General features: G+C 42.8%; 1 protein-coding gene across 3 annotated transcripts in view; it reads right to left on the bottom strand.

Annotated features, from left to right (window-relative positions):
* kif5ab (kinesin family member 5A, b) overlaps positions 1–15,348 on the bottom strand; it is a 60,220-nt gene that overhangs the window by 21,438 nt on the left and 23,434 nt on the right. For 2 of the 3 annotated variants that reach the window (XM_034586871.1, XM_034586873.1), the window contains exons 6-14: positions 14,794–14,849; positions 13,862–13,949; positions 13,508–13,632; positions 11,917–12,021; positions 10,043–10,191; positions 7,289–7,437; positions 2,675–2,877; positions 1,760–1,828; positions 94–300 (exon numbers count right to left, since the gene is read on the bottom strand). In XM_034586871.1, coding sequence (XP_034442762.1) covers positions 94–300; positions 1,760–1,828; positions 2,675–2,877; positions 7,289–7,437; positions 10,043–10,191; positions 11,917–12,021; positions 13,508–13,632; positions 13,862–13,949; positions 14,794–14,849 — 1,151 coding nt within the window. The remainder of the gene's footprint in view (positions 1–93; positions 301–1,759; positions 1,829–2,674; positions 2,878–7,288; positions 7,438–10,042; positions 10,192–11,916; positions 12,022–13,507; positions 13,633–13,861; positions 13,950–14,793; positions 14,850–15,348) is intronic. The other variant, XM_034586872.1, reaches the window with a different exon arrangement.

Here is a 15,348-nt window from a genome sequence, read left to right as displayed (position 1 = left end):
CTTTCTGTTTGAATTTTTCTCTACCAACATATTCACACATATAACTTTGTGGTATAACATATTAACTATGAGCCCCCTGGATGCATGACCCACCATTTTCTTTTCAAACTCTTCAGCCAGCAGCTTGTTCTGCATGCTCTTCTCTGCGGCCTCCAGGCTCTTCTGGTCGTAGTTGACAGCCAGCTCCTCCAGGGCCTGCAGGACCTCCTTCACCTCCGCCTTGGCAGAATCGTTCTCCGTCCGCAGCCTGTCGAGTTCAGACTGCACCTTCTCACTGTCGCCCCTGGACGAGGCTAAGAGCTGTGGGGCATAGAAATGCAACTGTTAAATATAAACGGTGAGTAAAAGATAGTGGGTTCTAAAATGCATGAAATTTACAGGAATATTTTATACAAAAGCAGCGACTTCATTATTCACAATTCACAGCTGCTGGGTTTCAATAGAACATAACTGAGATTTATGTTGTACTCTCGGTAATAAGAGATAAGCAATAGTGTAATTTATCAGTTTAAAAGTATTTTGAAATACTCATCATGGAATATTACTTGGCACCGTATGAGCTAGCATTATTTTGCCACCACAGTGTTTGCCTCTACCCGCACTGCCGCGGCCCACTGTGGGTCATTCCACTGAAAGGATGCCATTAAGTGGAGATGTTGCTCTACCCAGGGTGCCAGCATGTTTGCACTGCAGCAAACAGATACAGATTCTGTTTGGCCAAATGGATGTAGATTTGTGTTGCTGCACACAAACTAAGGTTGGAAAGTTACAATCATGTCAGCTCAACGCCCCGCAGGACCATTTTGGAATATGAATGAACCCATTTTGCAAATGTGAATACTTTTACTTGGCAATGCGCGATGTGACAAAGCCTGTTTGGGTTATTTAAACAACTTGTTCAGCCACTGTTGTGAACACAGGTGTTAATACTGTTTGTAAATAATTTATAGTGGAAGTATTCTAATTGCTTGTTTTCAAGTTACATAAACAGACAGAAAAGCTGTTTACTATAGAAATGTAACATCCTGATAAGTTTCTGCAATTTTCCACTGCCTGTTTTTTTGGGTCATTAACATTTCCTGTCTTTGTACTTGGCTCACGGAACCATTACCATCTCCATTACCTATCACTTGATTAGAGTCCTGTCTCAGCCCTCACTGCCAAGAAACCCCTTCATTTCCTGCCAGTTTGTCTTGTTAGCCTCATGTGCAGTGCCTTTTAGGTTTGTTTCCCTGTGTTTGATCTAGGTTTTTGTCGCTGCCTTCTCGGGACTGATAACTCGAGTTTGATCATCGTGACTGTGAGTTTATCCCAAACCCTGGCGTCCTGAGTGTTCTCTGCATTTGAGTCTGATTACTCTGCCAGTGTCACAAGAAACGTACGTGGTAAAGGGGTGAAAACATTTTTCTGCAACATTAAGTCTTTGCATGAACAAAAATCATACCCTGTCACAACATATTGTATCTGCTGTGTCCAAAGGTGTGCACCAGGGTTCAATACTAGGACCGCTGATGTTCTCCATATATATCAATAATTTATCAAATGCTACGTTCCATTTTTATGCAGATGATTAACACCCAAATACACTAATGTTATTAAAGTGCTTGCTGGCACCTGAAAACCTTTTTTTTTTCTCACTTTTGACATAAAATCTCTAGCGACTGACTTGAAGCGTGACTTTGCCACATTTGCAGACGTGCAGCCTACACAGGGTCGTTTAACTAAACTGATGAAAGGAAGTAAAACCAAGGTCTTTTACCTCCTCCTGGTTGAGCATCTGTTCCTTCAGCTTCTCCACCATCTGGCTCTGGTGGTTGATCTCATCATCCTTTAGTGGTAAAGAGGCACATGAAATATGCACAGTTCATTTACAGTATTAGGCATACTGGTAGAGTAGAGATTTTACAATCAAAACAATATTTCAACTTCATTGATATTCAAGAAAAACATTAATAAAATCTAACCAGAGATGAAATAATGAAAAGTAAGTGTGTGTCAATGATTGTTCAAAAAGCAGTATGAGAAGTCTGTGTTAAACTGATCATGCATATGACAGTGGATAAACTAATGCTAAACTAAACCATAAACGCTGGATTTAATAGAAAGTAGATGATGTCCTGTGTCGAAATACACTTACATGCATCATATAATATCCCACATCAGTTATACTATTGCCACTATTCTGCATAAGTGAAGGGGAATAAGTTAATATATGTGTCTCCATGGATCTCCCTGGACAGTATGTGCATCCACACACCTGTGTTACTAAACACGTGGCTATTTTATGCACAAACATTATGCATTGTAAAGGAAAGAGAAAGTACAGACACACTGACACAACAGTTGCATAGTTAATGTAATATCTGGTGATCAAAGCAACAAAACGACAGCTCTGTGCTCAGCGTACACGTGCATTGAGGATATGATGTGTTAAATAAATGAAAACTTGAGCTTTTTATGTCGAACATTACTACTTCCCCACAAAACCAATTCCTAAGAGTATCTACATTAGTCACTAGGTGTCTCAAGCTGAATTCATTAACATGAATAATACATGTATTATAGGCTCTTTGTATTCATGGGTGCATACCGTTATCAAAAGGTCCAACCACGGTGTGTAATCAGCTCTACATTCATGCTCACAAATTGTCCTCATGCGACAGCCATTCATTACCTTATCGTCCAGCTGTTTGTACAGCCTGCGGATCTCCTCCTCATACTTCTGCCGCTCCTCCTCAGAAATGTGAACCACAATGGAGGACGCGATGGAGCAAGGGGTGCACGGGCTGCAGATGTCAAGAAGCGGCTCCTCAGGTTCTGGAGGCACGAAGGGAACATCCTCAGATCCTTCACTCAACTGCCCCGACACGTTCTCACCTTAAAACACAGACAAAAACAAATCTAGTAAATCCTTCTTTTTGGATTAATGAATAAAAATGGATTAGTGGGATAATCTTCAACATGCATTGGAATCTCAGAGCTGAGATGTTTCAGTGCCATAAATTAGCATCATTTTCCATGTACTCAGATCCAACAACCCACGACGACCATATGTTTTATCAGATTGTCAGTTTTGTTGTGTTTGCGGCTCTGGCAGAGATTCCAGCAGAAAGACCGAAAAAAGAAGGGGTAAAGGTGAATGGAGAAAAGGAAACGCAGGAGAACAAAAAAAGCTTGGATTGGCAGCTACTCTGGATTGAAATGCGTTTCAAGCTTGATGTTCTTTCTCAGGAGGATTGTGTTGTTGTGACTCAGGGAACAGGGAAAAGCAAGAAGGGATGTGAAGAATACACTATGTCATAACACGGACACATATCAGTGAGTTGGATTCTTACAGTATTTGATCTTCACATATAATGACATCCCAAATAAACTATTTACATTATGTGTAGGTATAGTAATAAGGTACTGAAATAGTTATAGTTATAGTTATACTGTGCTGATTATATATCCGCATAAAAGAACTACTTCTAAAATATTGTGTTTTTTCAGGGGATGTGTTTTTTCACAGAAAATGTTTTTTTTTTGTGTGTTAAAAGTGTGATTTATCTCTTTTCGCTGCTTGGTTGGTCTTTGTGTGTGTGTTTTGTGTTGCAGGTGCCCAGTCGTATATAAGAGCACAGGCCCTTTGCCATGCTGACCAGGAAAGGGGGGGGGGACTCTGCTCCTCGATGCTCTACACTCCCTGCATTTAGTTTTGTTTCTCCTTTTTACCATTCAGCATTTCACACCATCATTCATGGAGACATGCTGACACTACTGATTTACTGACACGTCTCATGCCTATTATTATACTATAACGTGAAGTGTTTACAACTTTATGGCATGAAAGTATTTTATCACATCACTGTCTGCTCTTCACAGTTCTCAAGAAAAATCAGCATATACCTCTTGATGCCGCCTGAAGAGGTCGAGCCGGAGCTCCAAGTGCCTGTCAATATGCACATCTCCAGTATATTAAATGTTGCCACTTCTCTGTATCTATTTTCACCTCCACCGGGAGGTTATGTTTTAACCCCTTACTGTGTGTTAGTTTGTAAGCAAGATTACGTAAAAAACTACAGGACGGATTACCACAATACCTGGTGGAGGGATGTGCTAATGGGTCAGGGAGGAACAACTGGGAATGTTGGTGCAGACCCGGATCAGGGGGCGGATCCAGGAACATCTTTTCAATTTCTTTAACATTGCGTGATAGACCTGTAGAATAATGAATGGATCTTGATTCTGACATGTTTAGGGGACTTATATTTATGAGTCGGCCCAATTTGATGCAGATCAAAAATAAAAATCGGTATCTATTGAATTTAAATGTGGTTTCTCCTGTTGGAGCAGGTATGAGCTCTGGTGCCATTCTAGTTCTTTGTGTTATTACTGAATCATCTCAGAAACCATCTACATCCGTTTGTGTGACTCCACAGTTTCACAGCACTGGTTTAACTGACTTCACGTACTGTAACTGGACAGAGGAGGATCAATTTGGAAATTGAGTCATTTGCCCTTTTAAGAAAAGGTCAAAGTGATCCATAGTTAAGACAATACAACTATCTGACACCTTTCACCGATTAGGTCGTCCTGACTGGTGGAAGGTGAGCTAATCAGTAAAGTCAGCTGCCAGGTTGAATGTAACAAAAACCTGCATTGCATGATATGGGCGATGGCTGGTATGGACTGAGGAGAATGGAGATGGGATGGAATTTACTATGTGAGGCAGCTGCTCCTGTCTTTGCGCCCTCCTTGATTAAAGAGTCGGGTAATGTGGTGCAAGATGGAGGTCAAATCCTGTCTCAGGGAGTTTCTGGCCTGAGGTGGGCAACAATACAAGGATGGGGGAACGGGGGCAAGAGCTGTTGTCAAAATGATCTATTAGGAAATTAAAAGTACTAAACTATAAGAGAGACGGAGGGGAAGAAAGTCGAAGGGGCGACTTAGCACGCGTGAAAGAGAATCAGAGTAACCAAGTGGGATGAGGCAATAAAAGGAATCATTTCCACTGATAGGTGCTCAATAAAGATCTGTTTTTAAAAATCAGGTTAAGCACTGAGGGAATGATCATCGAGGAAAAAAAAACACAGGACAGGATTCATTACACAGCTTGAATGTCAACCGATCACTACCGCTGAGAGCGCTGACATTTGAATCGACCTAGAGTCCGGCAGGAGCGGATGGATGTGTGGGCATGTGTGTGAGTAATTATGAGGGGGAGACGTGTGTGTTGTCCTTAATGTGCTTGTTTTCTCGAGTGTGCGCTGACACGCTGGGCTGTGTGCGATGACACGGACGAGGACAGGTGTAAGTTATGGCTTTTCGGTCGCCGCGATTAGCCCCCGTCTTTTTGAGGATTACTAATACATAAGAATTCATAAAACATAAAGCTTCCAGCGTTTACTCCCTCTAGCACAATGTGAGGAGAATCTAGTTATACAAAGTGTAAAAGCCTGAATAATACGGAGCAGAAACAGGCTGGAAGGATTTTTAAATGTTTTGGGCTCAAGTCCAGAAAGTCTGTCTGGCTTCTCTCCTCCCAAAATGTCCACCGGCATGTATTCAGACGGTATCAAATGAGGTTAAATCTGCACTTCCGTGGAGTGAAAGGTAATGTCTGCAGGATGGGGAAACTTCCAGTCCTGTTCGGGAGTACTCTGCGATGCGTGAAGAGAGACCGGGACAGGGACATGCAGTGAAGTGATATTTCTGTAGGGGACTGTGTACAGGCTGTACGGCCCTGCACTCCCTTTCCAGGGTTTTCCATCACACACATTTCCTCTTTACTTTTTTCAGTGGCAGCTCGGTCACCAAATCTAATGCAGCTGATTCAGAATCCTGAATCTGTCCCTCTCCTGGTGCCTTGTTGTTGTAAACACTGCACTGGAACACGAGCAATTGGGCAAATTAAAATCTTGAAGTAATGAGGTGCTAAATGAAAAAGTCAGTGGATGGTCTATGTCATCAGGATTCATCCTGAGGGGATCCAGCTTTATGACAATCAATTCCATCGTTGGTGAGACATTTCACTAAGTGTTCACACCTGGTTTTATCATCTGCCCTGAGTGATCTGATCACACGAGGACAGTGCTAAGTTGAGGTCTGGATGTCGCTGTATCCTGAGATTTGGAGGTGGTCTGACACGTATGTGGTCACGTTCTTTTCGCTTTTCTTTTACGTCCTCTGATCTGCTACAGCTTCACAGTGAATCAAACATATGTCTACGCCTTTCAGTGCCCATACATTGATTTGTTCGTAGCCACAATATCAACACTGATCAATACATAATGATTGGTACTTTCGTCCAAGCAGTAACAGATTCCTTCAGCCCCTCCTGACTCTGTCTCACATTTGCTCACTTCACTCATGCTGACACAAAAACACACACATTGACAACACACGTCTCTCAGACTCACACCATTTGGTCTTTGCGAACACAAATAACGTTTGTTATTATTTGCATATAGAGCAGGGAAGTGAGATTCGATCCCACTGGTCACAGGAGACACATTCAGGACACATTCTAATGTCAGGTGTGGACGGATGAACTAACCACTGGTGATTGGATCTCTCAGGACAGATGTTACCCCAGGTCTGAACAGGAACTTAGATGCATTCGAGATCTGTTGATTTAAACTCAGCTGACGTCCTCTGACCTGCTACAGTTTCACAATGAAACAAAATCAGCTTATTTTTACACTTCTCAGCATCTAACATTCACAATATTAACACTAACCGCCACATGTTGATTTTCTATTTCTTTCCAAATTATTTAAATCTTATTGTACTGAAATGCGACTCACATCAATTCTCTCTGCCCCTCATGGCTCCACTCTCTCCTTCTCACACACACACACACACTGACACACAAACAAACACATTGACAAAGGACCCAGCTGTAAACTCAGACAAAACAACATCATTTGGCCATTTGCATATAGAGCGAGGAAGTGAATTCAGATCACAAGTGGTCGCAGAGGACGCATTCCAGACTCATTCTAAAGTCGGCTGTGAACAGATGAACTGTCCACATGTGATCGAATCTCTCAGGACGGATGTTAAAACCAGGTCTGAACAGAGCCTCCGAAACACACATGTGAAAATCATGGTGGCTTTAGAAAAGTACAACATTTCATGGTGATTCATCCTCTAGTTCCCTGACCGACCCCCCACACTTGTTATTATTCTGACATTAAAAACAAAAAGTATTGAAAATGTCAATTGCCTGGCCGGCAATTTTCACGCTTCTCCCCCTGCAGAGTGTTTTTGTGAGGTGCCGACATGAAACCAGAGCAATTATTACCGTCCCTCCTGCAGTTCAGCTCAGCCTCGAGCCTTTGAATAGTCTCCTTCATTGATCTGTTCTTCTCCTTCTCCTTTTCGTATTTCTTCTTCCACTGCTCTGCTGTGAGCTCCAGGTTCACGGATACAGTGTTTCTGATGGTCTTGGCTCTAATTGGGGGGGAGCAATGAGAATGAGACGGAGGGGGGGGGGGGGGGGGGGGGGGACAGTGTGAGGGTAAAGGAGGGCGAGAGGAAAAGAAACAGAGAGGGAAAAAAATGTGTAAAAGAACAGCGGCGAGCGGAGAAACTGTCAACAACGGTGTTTCAGCCTTCACTGCTCAATGAAAATGGGCTCGCATCTCATTAATTGGTATGCAAATTGGGTTTCTACCTATTGTGTGTCATGGTGCATGAGGGGAGAGGGAGGCGTTCGGAATTCAAAATGTATTCATATGTATATAAATATAGCAGTCTCACCGCTTATGAGAGAAAACGTGACTATATTTTTCAATTATCACCCTCATAAGTGGCATCACGGAGTTGAAACACCGCTGGAGCCGGGGCACTCGGCTCCGGAAGAGAATTTCTCATCAGTGGCTATCGCACAATTTCACGCTTCAGTGAGAAAAGATTGTCTTGTTTTATTTACATATTCATTTTCTGTTTTGACATCAGTGCAACAAGCAGCCTCATCTGAAGTTGTTCCATCACATCTGAATTTACCAAAAATGCATCAAATACTGAACCAAACCATTGATTCTCTATTACTTACATTGACTGAAACTATCAAATGAAGCCTATAAATGTGAGTTACCTGCTTTACAAGGTTTGTTGTCCCCTCAAAGATCTATATTTGAAGACTTTTTACCAGTTGGTTTGTTGATAGCGCTGAACTTTCTGAGTAAAGTGTTTATTATCATATCAGAGCCCTATTGACGTCATATTGATTTAGAAAAACAAAGGGATTAGCCATGGCTTGGGCAGATACTGTGGCTGACGGAGGGAGATAAGAGACCGAATTTTCTGTTCGCTAAAACTCAAATATCTGCTGTGGATTCTGTCACTCCCTTTGCTCGCTCATACATTATTTATTTCAGCCGACACTATCATGTCAGTCTAAATTCAGGGAATTCATTGGTAGGGGGAAGATCTTTCCATCTGTGACTTTCTCTGTGTTGACAGCGAGCGAAGAGGAGTGGGAAGCTGGCAGGTAAACCAAATGCTCTGCTTCTATAGGTGCAGCTCACCGGAGAGGATGCTCTTTAAAGAGTCACAGCATGATGAGAAATCAAACTGCAGCAAAGACCCAGACTCTTGAATCGTGTGTGGTTTGTCAAAAGCAAACTTGGTGTCACATAATCTTCAAACCAAACGTTGCTCATTTACTCTGAATAGGGTGACATCATGCGCTGCGGTTCTGTTGTGTCGCGTTGCCTTGCAGGGCTCAACTTTTCAAGCGGTAACATTAATGGGGTTTAAACAAACACTCAAGCGTTCGCACTAGCCAATCGAATCACGTTAATGTGAAAGAGGAGGCAGAGGCAGCACGTGAACCTGGTGTGTTTTCATCCGCTTGTGTATTCTATTTCCCATTTAGTTCTCTTTAGCAATGTACCGATTACTGTGGCACGTTGGCACGACAGCTGGCTATGTTGTGTCCTGTTTTCATTGTGACGTCCACTTTCAAGCGGTAACACAATGCATATGTGTGAGCCCAGCATTAAGGTTGGGTATAGGGCTGCTGCTTTATGAATTTGTGGACAATGAACTTGTATTTTGGTCATTTGAACTTTGACTTCATTAAGTCTTTGTCTGGTTTCCCGCTTTTGTGATTGTCTGCGGGGCCCTGAGGTGTTTTATCTCTGCCCAATTATCCCAACCATAAGACTCTCAATGTCGCTTGTTCATTTTGGCTTGGTTCTGTTTATTCCTTATCTTGTTGTACCTTGTTTCCTGTACATACTAATTTTCTGTTTAAAAAGTTGAGCCCTTGAGTTTGCCTGTGCCAACCAGCCCACCTGCCAGCAGAGATTATAACCTTGCCTGTTTGATGAGATTTTCTCTGTCGCTCAACCTGCCTGTCCAATGTCTGTAGTTTGGATCCAGTATATTTTACCAGACCTCAACAGTTTTCCTTGTGTATCTTTCCCCCTGCATTCCTTCTATGTGTTGTCTGTCCCCACTCTTACCCTGGCCGGCGGGACGCGGCGTTCAGTTGCCACCTACACAGCTGTTCAGCAATCCGCGACTCCCCTCCGGGCTGTATGTAACCACTGTCTCAAACTGGAACAACTGTGCCAGACCATCGTAGCTAGACTTCTTGTTCTCTGCTTTTTGACCACCTCGTGTGCTAATGCCTGTTTTTGTTTGCACCAAGTGTCATCCTGTTCACCTCGGCGACATTCACCGCACTCCGCCTGCCTGCCTCGCCATGTCCTGCTCTCTGTTTGGACTTAAGTTTGGTTCCCTGCCTGCACGTCTCAGTTTGAACTCAAAGATACTCGCCTCACTTCTGGACCTCCAGCCTGACTACCTGCCTGCCAGTTCATTACAGAAACTCCTCCTCATCTCCGCTTCCTGCTTCATGCGCATAGAGTTCAGCCTAAAACCTGAATCCTAACAGTTGGAGGCAGCAGTACGTGACGAGCATATCGGAGTTGAGCTCATTTTAGCAGAAAAACATGGTAACAGCTGCAGCTGAGCGAGACTTGACTGTGTGTGTTGTGCTGAACAGTGCGCCAGCCCATAGCTACTTAGCATGGAAGCATATTACCGTTGGCCAAACATCAAGGTGGATTTGGTCTCTGCATCGTTGTAGCTGGAGGGAGAGCAACAGATGAACATGGTGGTGCGACAGTTTCCGCCCAGCGAGTCCTGCAGGATGCGAGTCATTTTGCTGTCACGGTACGGCACGTGGGATTTCTTCAGAGAGATAAAGAAAACAAAGACGAAAGATGGTGAGAAATGCAGTTAAAAAAGGCTGTCGGATTTAAAAGCTGTGTAACACGTTCTGAATTTCGGCAACGGGCACATCCCTTTTATTTTCATCACCAAAGAAATGTGTTGTGAGCATCAGCAGAGAACAAAGGTTTCTCTCCATCTGCTGCATCGTAAGGTCATTCTGCAGAATTACCTTTTTAACCTTTAAAGCGCCTTCAAAAAGAACGTGTCCTTGCTGAATGAAAGAGAATAACAAGCAGTAGATTTATGAAGGATTTGTAAGGGCATTAAAAGTCTGTGAGCCTTTTCATTAAGTTTACACAGACTTCCCTCAGCCTCCAGAGTTATAGTGAGGGGTTTAATTATGATGATGGAGCTTGGAAGGTCTAGAATGGGTTGAGTTGGGGAATTGGCTGGTTGAATTTGGTGAAATTTAGAGATACCAGCGTTGGCAGCATTGGGCACTTTGCATGAGGGGGACAGAAAATTAGCTCATGTGTTGCTGCAGCATTCATCAAACACACTTACAAGACAAGAAAGTCAATACGAGCGGACTTGAGAAAACCTCTGATCACGTTGTGTGACAAAAGACTTTATCTTTGGACAGAGCCAAGGAAGCTGTGTCATCCTCTTTCCGCTCCATGTGCTAAACTAAGCAGGCCGACTGCTGGGGTCTGTAATGACATGGGACTGGTATATTCTGCTTCATCTCACTCTCTGCAAGGAAGCAAAACAAATCCCATCTAAATCAAGTATTGGAAGGAGACATGTCTTCGGGGGGGTTGCTTCATGTACTCGAGCTTCCAGCCTCAGTCCAACGACATGCAAATTGATTAATTGGCCACTCTAAATTAAAAGTAGGTGTGAACGTGAGTGGGAATGGTTGTCTCTGTATGTCGATTCGCCCTGTGATACCCCCAGTGACCTAGGGTGCACCCCCCCACCTAAAAGGATAAGCGGCATAGATAATAGATGGATGGGGTATCCTGCTCATAATCACATTCTTTTGGGTTATTACTTTACACTTTTTAAAGATTTACATGCTCTAATATTCAGTACACACATCACTGTCCTCATACTGTCCAATTCTGCAGCTCCTCTATTTTTTAACTTCCATCTGAAACACTTGGGTTTAGCTCCTGTCTCTGAAAGACTCCAGTTCATTGGGATTGGTCAGCAGCTTTCAGTGAGAGTAGGAAGTGTTTTACCTGGCTGTTTTAGAGGGCGTGTCAGACTAGCCGCGAGTCGTGCATTGTGATGACATGTGGCATCCTCATATAATCCTATAAGTATGGGCCGGACTACTCAAGAGCAGTGTTGTTTGCCCGAGACAGGAGCTGCCTTTACTGCACACTGCAGGCTTTATAACTGCAAAACTGTTATATACTGAGAAAAATCTATAAAACACTAGAGGAAAGAAAAACTGAATAAGCATCATATATACATATATATATATATATATCCCCTACATAGTATGGGTTAGGTTTAGTGTTATGGACGTGATTCCAGAGACAGTGAGATGACTCACGGTTCTCCGTGATTTGCTCGTTACTTTTTGTATCATTAGGCATTAAACAAATCCCCTGGTAGAGAAAAGTGCATTGTTTTGAAGGCAAGCATTAATTATCTATTAAAAAAACAAACTAATAAGAGGGAAAAGCTTGAGGGCACGTAGATCCCTGACTGAAGATGAAGACTCCATCGTACCGTTCCCTCGGCCAAGGCTGAGATGACGTTCCCCAGAGCCGACAGAGACTTGTTGATGTTCTTGGCCTCATCCAGCACCGATCCCTCCGCCCCTGTCTTACTGACCTGACACAGATACACACACACACACACACACACACACACACACACACACACAAAAGGAATTAGGTTGTAAAGTACACCGCCATCATTAAAATGTCAGCACTAAACCTGTGTTTGTTTTCCTGTAATGCTTTATTTGACAGTTCCTGTAGTGTCTTATATTTTTTGTTCTAGAAGTGAACTGATTTGTTACAGTAAATTCAAACCAAGGTCCCTGGAAATGACAACGTAATTTGGTTCTAATTATGGGGAGAGTGTTGTGTTGGTAGACACACAATGAATCAATTCCAATTACTTGCCAGCTTAACCTTTGTATCAGCGCACAGCAGGTCAGTGGAACATGCAGAAACTTGGTCTACACACAAATAATAACAGATATACCGCTCATGGATTTTATTTACTGTCTCTATTTCCCCTGTAATCCCCATTGCTCTTTTTAGGAAACTTGCAAGAAAATGATTTTGGATATTACAGCGCTGTGTTGTATTGTATTATAAATTGTTACAAACAGACTTGTGACATTGTTCCTGCTTGATATTTAACTTGGGAAAATCGTCATGGGATGCAATTATTTACAGCGAGATAACGAGGAGCTTAATTATGGAGGAGAGCAAGTCATCTTATCAAAGCCTTTTTGTGGATGCATGCACCCGCTTCCTGTTCAGTCACAATATCTCGTATCAAAGTCGGAGAAGTTTCTGGAGCAGAGCATTTCCTCCTTCACCCCCCCACGGGGGAAGACTAAAACGACTTACAGATGCAGCATCGGCACTTTTTGGCAACGAACCGCAGACGTCAGCATCTATCCAGACGCCGGTAGCATCTACAACTTCTAAGCACGTGCTGTATTCTCTTTTTTGCATCCATATCATCAACAGCAGGAGCCGAGGCCCATGTTCAGCCATGTCTCTAATGTGTTTCCTGTCTGCTCTCCAGAGTACGACCTGTGTCCTAGATACAAATTGCTTTATAGGTAAGGTTGGAGAGGCGAGCTGACTCAGATTTCACATGAAAGGCCATGAAACAGGCGAGCAATTCGTTGTTTGAGGCTCCTCCCCTCAGTGTGACCTCTGTCTCGGCTGGAACCTCCTTAAAACCTTATATGAACTGAAAACAAGAAGTTGCGAGTGTTAAGTGTTCACGGAAAATGACTTTCTTTTGTTCCGATAAGTGGAACTAATTGGATTCCACAAAGTGAGCAAACACTGACCCTGATATTGCATCAGTGATAGACTGAGCCAAGACAAGCCCTCACAATTAATTATAAGTCTCTATTATAAAAATAAAAAAAAATCATAAGTGCCATGGAGTGAGTGCATTGAAGGGTCAAATTCAGCACTTTTACATTGTCTGCTTCTTAAAACACCATTTCTGTGAAAGGGCGTCTGGTTCCTTTCTTACAAAATCATGCTGACGGTGAATCTTTTGGGTGAATAGCAGTGCAACGTCCCATTTTTTATGTTACTCGAGAAATCCACATTGATCCTACCTTCTCACTACCAGCCAGGTCGACCAGGTACAGCTTCCCACTCAGCTTCTGCTCCGTCTCCACGTTTTCCTGTTTGATGTTTATCAGGAAGATGCTATGACTGCGGGAACTGTGCTCGTTCATGTCTACAGAGCAGATAGAGAGGAGAGGAGGGACTTCAATTCAGACTCCTTATCTAAAATGTCATTAAATTAATTATTTTTCATCATAGACAGTTGTTAAGATGTTCACTTTGCACCTCATCATGAATTCGTCACCTTATCTTTTTTTTTTTTTTTACTTGAACTAAAATAAAGTCTGATGTGAAATGTCTGTCGGTGTCTGAACATCAAGAAGATCAACTGAGTGACTCACTGGTGACAGCAACGTGACGGCTGGCCTTTCCTTCATCTATCACATCCATCACTTCCTCAGGACTGGTGACAAAGCGCTCGGTGCAGCCCTGAGTGAAAAGGACACACATGCACACATTCATTCGTTCAGTTAAATATCATCTACACATACAGTACATACACAAAACAAATACTGTATATAGTGTCGCACATAGAAGGGCAGACGCATATTTATGTCTACACAATCACAAAGGTTTGCTATTTTTTGCTTATATTTTCATCGCAGTGTCTGTTTGTTGGTCCGTCTGCAGGAAAACTCAAAATCTACCAAACAGATTTCAATTACATTTTGAGGAAGGGTGGGGCCATGACCCAAGCAACAACTAAATTCAGAGTAGATAGAGTGTTAGCCTTGGTGGATGTATGCACTTTCCGAACACCCTTCTAGTGGTGTTACGTTAGCGGCTTGATTAGAATCTACTCTAAACAATGTTTATGTTTTTTTTAAAAGCTCGTAGAGAGCTTAGCTTGAAGATTGAAAACAAGAGAACAGCCAGACCAGCTCTGTCAAAAGGTTGCAGCTTTGTATTGAAAGCTAGCATGCCATGCTAGCTTTCAATACAATGCTAAAGTACACAGGAAAAATAAAGTCTGCGACCGGACTAGGTTCCCCAGTTGCCTCTTTTGCATTAACCAACTTGATTAGCTAGTGCTTTAGCGTTTGTTTAAACAAGATTTGTTTGGATTGATGCCTCTGTTGCCACATGAATACTTGAGCTCTCAAGCAACGTGACGCAACGGAACCACAATGCAATTCATGAGTGCGTGAGTCCTGCGTAATAATGAAATCAACGTGAATAAGTATATTTTTCTAAACCTCATCTGTTCTTTCAACAAACGGCCACGACACAAACAACATTTACGTCATATATGTACGAGCGTCACGTGACTCACCTTCACATAAGGAACTCTGTATTTGTCCTCGTGCACTGAAAGGTTGGTTTTTGTCACTGGGTTGTGAGAGAAAACAAGAAGATAGGTCACTGTTTTACCCAGAGCATTGTTTGTGTGTGTGTGTGTGTGTGTGTGTGTGTGTGTGTGTGTGTGTGTGTGTGTGTGTGTGGGTGGGTGGGTGTTCATGCTACAATAAGTGTAATCAGACCTGACTGTTCCCTGCGTGTTCGTGACTCAGATGTGTCTAATGTGGTGTGAAAATATACTTCAGTCTCCAGCTCTGAATGTTTTAATGGAGCTGAACTAGTTTTGCCAAAGTCACAGAGGTTCGAGCATATGCCTCTGCTTATGTCAACGAACAAAAAACTATTTTTTTTGGCAAAGCCACTCTTTGGCCCAAATTCCAGCATTAGTCATTTCACATTTCCGAGTCCTATCTTGTCGACGGTAATTAAATTCCTCCTGTTTGTAGTCCTGTTTTGTCCTCTGAGGCCGTGTGCGCAGTTGCGTGTCTGTGTTTGCGTGTTTTTAGCACCATCCTGTCATTTCTTCTCT

The sequence above is a fragment of the Hippoglossus hippoglossus genome, chromosome 5 (assembly GCF_009819705.1).
Source record: "Hippoglossus hippoglossus isolate fHipHip1 chromosome 5, fHipHip1.pri, whole genome shotgun sequence".
Lineage (NCBI taxonomy): Eukaryota > Metazoa > Chordata > Actinopteri > Pleuronectiformes > Pleuronectidae > Hippoglossus > Hippoglossus hippoglossus.
The sequence above is the reverse complement of the archived record's forward strand: the minus strand, read 5'-3'. Positions and strand labels throughout refer to the sequence as shown.